This window comes from Sinocyclocheilus rhinocerous, unplaced genomic scaffold (assembly GCF_001515625.1).
Source record: "Sinocyclocheilus rhinocerous isolate Xijiao unplaced genomic scaffold, SAMN03320098_v1.1 scaffold3113, whole genome shotgun sequence".
Lineage (NCBI taxonomy): Eukaryota > Metazoa > Chordata > Actinopteri > Cypriniformes > Cyprinidae > Sinocyclocheilus > Sinocyclocheilus rhinocerous.
Window position 1 is genome coordinate 116,559 of NW_015666962.1, and position 12,369 is coordinate 128,927.

The following is a 12,369-nucleotide window of genomic DNA, read 5'->3' on the forward strand; positions in this document are numbered from 1 at the left end:
TATAATGTATTATAAAAAAAATTTATATATTATTTAATAATAATAATTATTATATTATACTATACTATTATAATACATATACATAGGTTTTTTCTGTTTAAAAAAAAAAAAATCTGACATTTTGGTGTTTATATCTTATATCTTTTAGATAAGCTGCACAGAGTAAATACAGCTGGATAAAAGACAAACTGTTCGTCTTCATTTCAGGCTGCAAAGTGTGATTATTTTAAAGGAGGGTGATTCTTTTCTATATCCACTGTATTATTATTATTATTATTAATTATTAATAATAATTATTATTTATAATGTAATATCAAAATAATACTATTAATATATGATTTAATAATATTATTATATATTACAACTTAACAATAATAAAATATTATTATTGTTATATTATTATTAAATATTATTGTTTATATTAATAAGTATTATTATCATTGGTAATATTAATTAATTATAAATAAAAATAATTATAAATAGTATAAATAATTAATTCGTATCTACTAAAGAAATGTACTATTTGTCAGCAATAGTGTTTAAAACCGTAATAATATGAATTATATAAAAAAAATTATTATTACTACTACTAAGTAAATAAATTATTACTAGTAGTATCATTAATAATAATAATTATTTATAATAATATAAAAAATGTTTCATAATATTTATATATGGTTTAATAATATTAGTCATTATCGTCATTATTAAGAATGCATTGAATAATATTTAAATATTCTTATGTATTATTTAAGATGACTAATCAATCTGAACTGAAGTGTTACAGTGACACACGACGTCATAAAGGATAACTGAATACATTGTTTAATCACAAGTATGAAATTGCATTAGAGATGTACGCAAAAAATTCCTAAAATTATTTTTTTAGGAATCATGCATTAATCACTACTAAAAACAAATAACTATAAAAAAAAAAAACAGTAATAACATGAATCGTATAAAGAAATCGTATATATAATTAAATATAATATATATATATTTTTTATTTTATTAATATATTTTTAGGATTACTGATAAACTACTGTCGTTTGATTTGTATTATTTGTATTTGTTATTTATTTTAATTTTAGTTAAATTATGTCTGAATTTACTATGTCTGTATAGGTCTTATAATTAATATTACTATTAATAATAGTTATAAAAAATAATGTTCGTATTGTTAAAATAAGTGTTCTTGTGTTTTAAATGATTATTTATTATTTATATAAGATGACTGAAGTGTTACACCTGGATACATCGCTACAGTACTTCCTTCCGGCACGCGTCCCTGCGTAACAAACACGCCGGTTCCCGCCAACTGCAGAGAGCTGCGCTTCCGCTCGATCCGGAAGCCCAGAGCGTTCAACACCACTGCGCAGGGAGCATCGCGTGTTCCATTCTGAACATTAGTGTACTTGTCGCGTTTCGACTGAGGGAGGAACCGGAGCAGCTCGCTTTGATTCTTCACATCGTTTTTCAGGAGTTCAGTGAATAAACACACGAGAGATCCGAACACCTCCTCATCCTCAACTAACTTGTCTCGCGATGGATCCTTCACCTGACGAAGAGTTCTGGGGAAACAAAAACACTGTACTCAGTAAATCTGAGCATTGCTCTTTTTGACGGAGCACAAACTGAACTATACCTCTCATTTTTCTGCAGATTTAACGCTATCCAGGGGACAAATCTGTGCCTGTAGGATTTCCACCTGACCTCAAAAGCTTTAAAAAGAGCTTTAAACATAATATTCGTTTACATCAGAGCTGCATGTGCAGTCAAACAACTTTAACTCTCGCCTTCCTGCACTAGTGATTCGCGAATGAGAATCGTATTGATGATTCGGTTGAACCGATTCGATTGAATCACTCGACTCTTAGCGACAACACTTTTCATGTTCAATCAGATGTATTCGGAAATATGGTGATAAACAGTGGTATGTAACTAATTTGTTCAGTGCAAAAAAACAAGACGTTAAATTTCGCGCGGGGCTTCTGTGAACCTGTTCAATGAAATGAACCGATTCTCTGAACGTGAATCAGACGCTATTCTACATTACCGCCACCCTGCGTCTGGGAGACCGCTGCGACAGGAGAAAGCTGAGGTGCTTTGCTTTAATCATTTGGAGGAAATTGTATTATTATTTGCTTTGGTTTCTGTACTCTGCTATAGAATGCTTAATCAATATGCTTGAGTTTTTGATGAGCTGAGAGATAACAGGAAATCTATTTAATGTGTGTATGTGCAAGACAAGTGTGAGATGAGAAATGCTATTTTATACCTAGCTTCTATGACAATAATTTGCATTAAACACTTAGAAACGCATCTAGGGGACATAGTTGGATATCTCAAATTGACACATATCTTGAGTGTGCATTATGATTGGATAGAAGCATCCTGATTTGATGAAGGTATAAATGTTGTTTTCCTCTTTGTCGCACTCTGCAGCAAATCTGTAAGACTGTTGACTGTTGACCTTTCTTGCAATAAATAAATATTCAAAAGACTTCCTGCCTCTTGCTTTTTTGAAATAGAAAATTGCCGCAACAAATAAAAATAACTTCGACATGCTTTAGATTTTAACATTATTCTCTCTTTGTCATTCACTGCTCAGTGCTCTCTGGATCGCTGTTATCTTCTCTAACTAATACAACTAGTCAGAGAGGGCAAACTCCAATTCCTATCCTTTGACAAATTAATAATTAATTTGTGAATAATTAATTATTAACAAATATATATATATATACACGCAACACATGCCACAGTTTTAAATCTGGATGTCCTGTACAGAGCACATTCAGGGCTTTTTAGAGATCATCATAAACATTATCATAAATCATCATAGAGATCATCCTATAAATCTCCTTGGTCTTTAAATATGACTGATATTGACAGAATGACCAAATGTAGCACTCTTAGGGAAATATGATAATGTTTTGTAATTATCATTTAAATCTGACTAATTTTCAAATTGTTTGTCGTAAATAAACATCTCAGAAAAATGTGATGGTTTCAAAGCGGAATATGACTTTTTGTTACAAAATGGTGTAATTTGCATACATGTCTTCTGAAGAGGACACCAGGACAAACATGTTAATCAGGCATTTTGGGGAAACACAAGAAGTTAATAGGGAAATAAATTATAGATCAATATTCATGAAATATGAGATATTCTTATGAAAATGTTGCCAAGGTATTACTCCCATTATTACACTTTTTTTTTCATTATGGTTTGCCCCAAGAATACATTAATATGCAAATTAGATGCAATGCATGGATACATTGTATAGAATGGGAGTACCAATTTATGGATATTTTACGCACATATTCCATAAAGTACAAAAGTATATCAAATCATTCTGTTATATCTTTCATAACATAGTTGACAATCATCTTTGTACAAAGTTTGGTTAAAAATAGCCTGAAACCTAAAAACTGATTGGTGAATAATAATTAAAAAAAACATTGTTTTTGCATATACATGCCTTTTTAATGTCTTTTTTTTATTTTTTATATAACTTAGTCCTGGCGTCCTCTACAAAGGACATAGAATAAAATATGAATAAAATATATTTTTTTCAAAAATGTTTTTCTCCATTTATTTCTTATGCTCCATGACATGCTCCATGCTCCATTTAATGACATAAAAAAAAATCACAAAACTTTTTTTCTGGTTCTCAGGAGGATAGTATTATAAATACATTTTAAAGAAAGAAATTAATTTTTTATACTATTTTTAAAATATAACATTTTTATTATAAATATACCTATTAAAATAGATTTGATATTCTCTCTTAAAAAGGTACAATCTGATACCAAACTGTACAATCTATAAAATATGCAAAATATGCAAATTAGACCCATCGCACCTGGCCAATTAGAGATCACCGCTGGGCCTCTAAGCCCCGCCCACTTCAGAATCCTTGTTTCATATTAATCATCTATATCTGCTCGCTTTCTGATTGGAGGACGCGGAGGGATAGGCGTGCCCTTTGCAATATCCTAAAACGTGATTGGATCGCGTCTGTTCCCGCCTCAGAGATGGACGCGCTGGTGAGCCGCTCCACTGCGTCGCGTTCGGTTCTCCGTTCATTCCACTAACCGTTAACTAACGGCGATCCTCAGCGCGTTTAAATAAACAGAAGCAGTTCGTCGTTCTCCATCATAGGATCTCAAGCCAGCAGGATGGCAGGCGCGGCGGTTGGCGGCAGGGGCTGTGTGACGCTCCGCGGCGCTCAGATCCGGGACCTGCTGGACGCCAAACACGACGTGCTGTTCGACTGCGACGGCGTCATCTGGAACGGAGAAACGGCCGTTACCGGAGCTCCGGAGGTGGTCTTTGTAATTATCATTTAAATCTGACTAATTTTCAAATTGTTTGTCGTAAATAAACATCTCAGAAAAATGTGATGGTTTCAAAGCGGAATATGACTTTTTGTTACAAAATGGTGTAATTTGCATACATGTCTTCTGAAGAGGACACCAGGACAAACATGTTAATCAGGCATTTTGGGGAAACACAAGAAGTTAATAGGGAAATAAATTATAGATCAATATTCATGAAATATGAGATATTCTTATGAAAATGTTGCCAAGTTATTACTCCCATTATTACACTTCTTTTTCATTATGGTTTTCCCCAAGAACACATTAAAACATGCACATTAGATGCAATGTATAGATACATTATTTAGAGTGGGAATACCAATTTATGGACATTTTACACACATATTCCATAAAGTACAAAAGTATATCAAATCATTCTGTTATATCTTTCATAACATAGTTGACAATCATCTTTGTACAAAGTTTGGTTAAAAATAGCCTGAAACCTAAAAACTGATTGGTGAATAATAATTAAAAAAAACATTGTTTTTGCATATACATGCCTTTTTAATGTCTTTTTTTTATTTTTTATATAACTTAGTCCTGGCGTCCTCTACAAAGGACATAGAATAAAATATGAATAAAATATATTTTTTTCAAAAATGTTTTTCTCCATTTATTTCTTATGCTCCATGACATGCTCCATGCTCCATTTAATGACATAAAAAAAAATCACAAAACTTTTTTTCTGGTTCTCAGGAGGATAGTATTATAAATACATTTTAAAGAAAGAAATTAATTTTTTATACTATTTTTAAAATATAACATTTTTATTATAAATATACCTATTAAAATAGATTTGATATTCTCTCTTAAAAAGGTACAATCTGATACCAAACTGTACAATCTATAAAATATGCAAACATTATTGATTAGACCCATCGCACCTGGCCAATTAGAGATCACCGCTGGGCCTCTAAGCCCCGCCCACTTCAGAATCCTTGTTTCATATTAATCATCTATATCTGCTCGCTTTCTGATTGGAGGACGCGGAGGGATAGGCGTGCCCTTTGCAATATCCTAAAACGTGATTGGATCGCGTCTGTTCCCGCCTCAGAGATGGACGCGCTGGTGAGCCGCTCCACTGCGTCGCGTTCGGTTCTCCGTTCATTCCACTAACCGTTAACTAACGGCGATCCTCAGCGCGTTTAAATAAACAGAAGCAGTTCGTCGTTCTCCATCATAGGATCTCAAGCCAGCAGGATGGCAGGCGCGGCGGTTGGCGGCAGGGGCTGCGTGACGCTCCGCGGCGCTCAGATCCGGGACCTGCTGGACGCCAAACACGACGTGCTGTTCGACTGCGACGGCGTCATCTGGAACGGAGAAACGGCCGTTACCGGAGCTCCGGAGGTGGTCAGTCTGCTCAAGCAGCGCGGCAAACGCGTGTTCTTCGTCACCAACAACTGCACCAGGCCGCGGGAGAACTACGTGCAGAAGTTCAGCCGCCTCGGCTTCACGGACGTGGCGGAGGAGGAGATCTTCAGCTCGGCGTACTGCTCCGCCGCGTACCTGCGCGACGTGGCGCGGCTGCAGGGGAAGGTGTATGTGATCGGCTGCGGCGGGGTGATGAAGGAGCTGCGGGACGCCGGGGTGCCGGTGGCGGAGGAGGAGGACGCGGAGCCGGGCGCCAGCATCTACACCTGTCCGCTGGACCCGGATGTGAAGGCGGTGCTGGTGGGATACGACGAGAACTTCACCTTCATGAAGCTCGCCAAAGCCTGCTGCTACCTGAGGAGCTCCGAGTGCCTGTTCCTGGCCACTGACCCGGACCCCTGGCACCCGCTGAGAGGAGGCAGGGTCACCCCAGGTAGGGCTGCCGACTCTCTATCAGCTCCTCTGAACCTTTATGAAATGCTGCATCTTATTGAAATCACAAGTATAGAGTGTGCATGTCGTGAAACGTGTCCGGGTCACATTTCACCTCAAAATCAAAAGTGAAAAACATAAACGAGGCTGATATGGAGTGATACAGCTTGTGATTTAAGCTGAAGATTTGTTGTGATGCTATGGTTTGTTCCCAAATGAGAGTTTTGGGTGTAATTGTGCAAATGCAGATCATTTCTTCAAGCTTCAAGTCCTGGAAAACCTTACAAATATGAAAAAAAAGCTGTTCTGAAGTATTACATCTGTTTTCTTATTCGTTAAAATCAGCAGCATAAATTAATTTTTTTTTTTTTAAATGACAGTTTTGGGTGTAAATGTGCATTAAAGTACACTATGCATATCATTTCTTAAAGCAAAATAAAACCTTACAAATGTCAATAAAGTTTTTTTTTTTTTTTTTTGAAAGAAAATAAAGCCTATTTTAAGGACTTTTACGACTTTCTGCGTTCTGACATTATTTTAATGTCATTTCAACACTTTCTCCACCAAAACTCATTGCTTTTAGTATAAATAAATAAAATGTTTATATATAATATAATATTTTTATGCATTCTGGCTATTAAAATCAGGGGGGAAAAAAAAATTTGCAATAAGAAAATAAAGCCTATTTTAGGTTTCTTAATTTTTCTGCATTAATTTTCATTAATCTCTCATTGTTGTAATGCAAACATTAAAAATAAATAAATACAATTTAAAAATTTTTTATTTATAAATATACTATTTTTCTGCATTCTGACTATTAATATTTTTCTGCAACATTTTCATGATAATTCAACACTTTGCTGTAATGCAAAAAAAATATACAATAATAATTTTCCCCATTATATTATAATCCACATAAATTGAAGGCATTTATTTAATGACAGTAATGAGAGTTTTGGGTGTAAATGTGCTTAATTGTCACTAATCAATGCAATGCAAGTCATTTCTTCAAGCAAAATATTGGGTTCCCACCGTCCTGGAAAACCTTACAAATATGAAAAATAATACAAATCCGTTCTGAAGTATTAAATCTGTTATTAGAAAGATTTGCATAAATTGATTCCTTATTCAGTTGTAACAAACTACTGGAAAGATCACGGACAAACCAGGGAAACTATAATCTGAAAAAAAGTTAAGAAATAAAACCAAGTAGAAAGAAAAAAAAAATTATATATATAATTTTTTATTTTTTTATTAAAATCAGCATAAAGACTTTTTAAAAATGACAATAATGAGAGTTTTGGGTGTAAATGTGCTTAATTGGCTTAATACTATTTTAGGACTATTACAATTTTTCTGCGTTCTTAAATCATTTTTATGGCAATTACACGGTCTCCACCAAAACTCTCATAGGTGTAATGCAATAAAAACATTTCTTTTTTCATTAAAATCAGCATCAATTAAATATATTTTTAAATTACACTAATGTCAAATACACAATGCAAATGAGATGCAAACAATTTCTTCAAGCAAAACATTTGGTTCCCACAGTCCTGGAAACGTACATCTGTTCTAGTATCATAAACTACTAGAAAAGGTCATCGAAAAAAACAGGGAAATTTAAAGCGTTTAAACCTAAAAATACTTTTTGATTTTGATGTGAAATGTGACGTGGACTTGTTTTCAAGAGGTTTCATTCCATCTAAAGTCTATCGAAATGTCAAGCGTTTGAAGCTGTAGCTTTGCTGAATTGTTCTTGTGATGTTGTCTGAGTTGAGTGACTCTAGAAGCTCTTGTCGGGTCATTCAGTGATGCACAGTGAACGTGTGTGAATGTGCCGCAGGGTCCGGCAGCCTCACGGCGGCTCTGGAGACGGCCAGCAGCAGGAAGGCCACGGTCATCGGGAAGCCCAGCCGCTTCATGTTCGACTGCATCTCCAGTCAGTTCGGTCTGGACCCGGCGCGCTCGCTGATGATCGGAGACCGGCTGGAGACGGACGTTCTGTTCGGCAGCAACTGCGGCCTGGCGACGGTGCTCACGCTGACGGGCGTCTCCACGCTGCAGGAGGCGCTCGCGTTCAGAGACAGCCAGGAGCCGCAGCAGAAGCACTGCGCGCCTGATTACGTGATGGAGTCTGTGGCGGATATCCTGCAGGCGCTGGAGGAGTGACGACTACAGCTTCAATCTCCATGCTGCTTCAACACGGACCGGTAACATCAGCACATCAGTAATCACTGTCTGACACCGGACGCTGCCCTTAAATACTCCGCTCAAGTGTGAATAAATGATGACTTAAATAGATTTCTCTCCTTTTATTTTATTTTTGAAAGGTAATGATATTTAAGGGGGTTTAATTTATTTCCATTAATTGTTCATTTTAAAGTTTATTTTTTTTATTTTGTGTTTTTTTTATTATTGAACGTTTTTTAAGAGGATTCAAAAATATCAATGGATTTATTAGTTTATAATTCCATAATTTTTATAGAAAATCTAAAATAAAATATTCAATAATGAACGGACAAAATAAGTCCCCTTAAATATAATTACTTGTCAATAATAAAATAACACAAAAGAAAATAATCCCCTAAAATGCCTTCCAATAATACAAACAATTATAACAATAACAAAACAAAATAAAAAATAAAATCCCCTAAAATAAGTATTTTTCCAATAGTAAAATAAAATAATTGTTTTGTAATTGTAATTAATAATTGTTTGTGTTATTAAAAAGATATTTTAGGGGATTTTTCATTTTGTTTTATCTTGTGTTATTTTAGTATTGAAAGGTAATTATATTTAAGAGGATTAGTTTTTTTCATAATTTTAATTTTATATTTTCATATTTTTTTTAAAGAAGATATAAAATAAAATGTTAAGAAAATATAACCAATAAATGAAAAAAGTAAATCCCCTTAAATACAATTACCTTTCAATAATAAAATAACACAAAATAAAATAAAATATCCCCCCAAAAATTGATTAAAAAATCCCCCAAAATACATTTTTAATAATGCAAAAATTATTAAACGATTACAAAACAATTGAAGAAAATATAAAATTAATTGAAATTTAATTTAAAAAATAATGAAAGAAATGTAAATCCCCTTAAATATAATTACCTTTCAAAAATAAAATAACACAAAATAAAATAACAAATATCCTAAAATACCTTTCAATAATACAAACAAGTATTAAATATGTAATTATTTTATTTTATTTTGTGTTATTTTATTTTTGAAAGGTGATTATATTTTAATGGATAAATGAATTATTTATTAATTAAAAGGTAATATAAAAATACAATCCCCTTAAAAAAATAAACATCCAATTTAATTTTTTAACATTTAATCAAATTTGAATTTATTTTAGATGTTCTGCTCTTTTATGCTATATTATTATTATTATTTTAATTTTTTAATTTTTTTGTTTTGTTTTGTTTTTGATGAATCAAAAAGAATGTGATGAATCCAGCAGTTAGTCTTGGTGTCTTCAGGCTGGGTTGGTTAGCTGTCTTAGTTTAGCGTCATCTGTCAGAGGAATCTCAGTTAATGCAGCTCCTCAGATAAGATTCATTTATGCATCACATGCTTTCAACAGACAAAGAGCAGTATATTAAAGAAGATGAACTTGAATATGAATGACTTCTTTCAAAGGGAGTAAATGGGGACGGATGCTGTCAAACTGCAGAAAGACAAGCAGTCTTTGAAAAGCAGTCGTCCATGAGACGAGCTCTGTATGATGAGACTGCAGGAGACACTCGTCCTGATTCTCTTGCACTGAATGCAAGTATTGTGTGAATATTCTGCTCAGAAGAAATAAATTCATCCGGGTTTGGAGTGTGAATAAATGATGACAGAAATCTACTTAATATATTGCTTGAATATATATTATTTTTTTTGTATTATTTATATGTATGTATGTATTTATTTATTTTTTGTTAGTAAAAGGTAATTCCATTTTAGGGGATTATATTTCTCTTCTGTGTGTGTGTTTGTTTTATTGTCGAAATGTAATAAATACAATCCCCTTAAATTTGATTTGATTTTTGAAAGGTAATAATACTAAGTGGATTTTATTGTACATCATTAATTAGATTTGATATTTCCTTAATATTTTACAACAAATAAAAAAAACGAAGGAAGTGTAAAATAAAGAAGTCCCCGAAAATAAAAGTATCGTTCAATAAGAATTAAAAAAATAATAATAATTTTCTGAAATGAAATGGAGTATAATCCGTAGCAGTATGTGAAGAACAAAGGTCTTTTAAAGTGCTGCTAACAGTGAGATTGTGGAGAAACACACGCAGATATCAGACCGTGTTTGATTAAGCAGCCTGTGTGTTAATGATTGACTGCTGACTGTCCTGTATTTTCATAACGCAGCTTCATTGTCCCCCAACAGCTGGTCAGAAGACAATCAAGTACCTTTCCTTGATCCTAACATGAGTTTCTGATGAAGTTAACCGCATTGGTGATTAGTTAAGTCTAGTTAAAGCACCGTGCCAAATGAAATCTCTACTTAGTAATGGGATGGTTTAGAGCAGTTTGACCAACGCAGCGACTCATTTGATGTGCCAGCCACTGTATGTGTATTTATTTTGAATCATTTTTATTGAGATTGATTTGAATTAGTGTTGTTTGACTGAGATCTGTTATTCAGGTCGTGATGAAAATGTCTGACTACTGCTCACTTGTTTGTTGATTGGGTTTTAACTGCCTTTATTAACAAAAGTGACCTTTTTGACCGGAGTAGTTGATGTTTGAGAGCCGTGTGTTATTCAGTGGTTCGTCTTCATGTAAAGCTCAAAAACGTGAAATATGAAACGTCTGCCAATCTAACATGCCAAAATCATCCCGCGTGAAACCACTGAATGTGAACCTGCATGAATGAGAAGATGAAGTCATGTGTTTTTGATTCTAGTCAGTCAACCGTTCATTGAAACTGGACCGCTTTATTACGAAAACTTAATCCTGAGTGATTTCTGCTCATTGTTCATTGTCTTTAGGCTTTGTATAAATCTGATTCTGGGCAGTGATTATATTGAAGACAAACACGCAAATGCATCTGAAGTCAACTGTGAACTGGTTTGGATTTAATGCTCTCTGTGTGGTGTGAATTCACTTTTTTAGAAATAAAAATATGCCTTGTATCTTATCCTTGTCTGACTACGTTAATAACATACAACACTGCTCCGGGTGCGTGTTCACTACTCTGTGTGTGTGTATGTGTGTTCACTACTGTGTGTGTTTTCACTACTATGTGTGTGTGTGTGTGTGTGTATGTGTGTTCACTACTGTGTGTGTTTTCACTACTATGTGTGTGTGTGTGTGTGTGTATGTGTGTTCACTACTGTGTGTGTTTTCACTACTATGTGTGTGTGTGTGTGTGTGTATGTGTGTTCACTACTGTGTGTGTTTTCACTACTATGTGTGTGTGTGTGTGTGTGTATGTGTGTTCACTACTGTGTGTGTTTTCACTACTATGTGTGTGTGTGTGTGTGTGTATGTGTGTTCACTACTGTGTGTGTTTTCACTACTATGTGTGTGTGTGTGTGTGTGTATGTGTGTTCACTACTGTGTGTGTTTTCACTACTATGTGTGTGTGTGTGTGTGTGTATGTGTGTTCACTACTGTGTGTGTTTTCACTACTATGTGTGTGTGTGTGTGTGTGTATGTGTGTTCACTACTGTGTGTGTTTTCACTACTATGTGTGTGTGTGTGTGTGTGTATGTGTGTTCACTACTGTGTGTGTTTTCACTACTATGTGTGTGTGTGTGTGTGTGTATGTGTGTTCACTACTGTGTGTGTTTTCACTACTATGTGTGTGTGTGTGTGTGTGTATGTGTGTTCACTACTGTGTGTGTTTTCACTACTATGTGTGTGTGTGTGTGTGTGTATGTGTGTTCACTACTGTGTGTGTTTTCACTACTATGTGTGTGTGTGTGTGTGTGTATGTGTGTTCACTACTGTGTGTGTTTTCACTACTATGTGTGTGTGTGTGTGTGTGTAGTGAATTTAATTGCATTTTATTTTTGCAAGGTATTATTTAAGGGGATTTTATTTTTTATTTCGTTCATTTTTATTTTGTTTTGTGTTATTTTATTATTAAAAGGTAATTACATTTTAGGGGATTGTTTTTGTATTTTATTATTGAAATGTAATAAAAATAAAATTAATCAGT

The 12,369-nt window shown here is 34.1% G+C and overlaps 2 protein-coding genes across 4 annotated transcripts in view; one reads left to right on the top strand and one right to left on the bottom strand.

Annotated features, from left to right (window-relative positions):
• setd9 (SET domain containing 9) overlaps positions 1-2,340 on the bottom strand; it is a 4,244-nt gene extending 1,904 nt beyond the window's left edge. For both annotated transcript variants that reach the window (XM_016544863.1, XM_016544862.1), the window contains exons 1-2: positions 1,646-2,340; positions 1,249-1,571 (exon numbers count right to left, since the gene is read on the bottom strand). In XM_016544863.1, the coding sequence (XP_016400349.1) occupies positions 1,249-1,571; positions 1,646-1,743 (421 nt within the window). In that variant the 5' untranslated portion in view covers positions 1,744-2,340. The remainder of the gene's footprint in view (positions 1-1,248; positions 1,572-1,645) is intronic.
• Positions 2,341-4,000: 1,660 nt separating this feature from the next.
• On the top strand, positions 4,001-8,551 carry LOC107733290 (pyridoxal phosphate phosphatase-like). Of its 2 annotated transcripts, XM_016544861.1 has the most exons (3): positions 4,001-4,329; positions 5,734-6,190; positions 8,033-8,551. In XM_016544861.1, the coding sequence occupies exons 1-3, from the start codon at positions 4,183-4,185 to the stop codon at positions 8,356-8,358; spliced, it is 930 nt and encodes a 309-aa protein (XP_016400347.1). In that variant the 5' UTR covers positions 4,001-4,182; the 3' UTR covers positions 8,359-8,551. The 2 variants fall into 2 exon arrangements, with proteins under 2 accessions (XP_016400347.1, XP_016400346.1); XM_016544860.1 differs by lacking the exon at positions 4,001-4,329 and having other exon boundaries at positions 5,407-6,190; positions 8,033-8,536.
• The last annotated feature ends 3,818 nt before the right edge of the window (positions 8,552-12,369 follow it).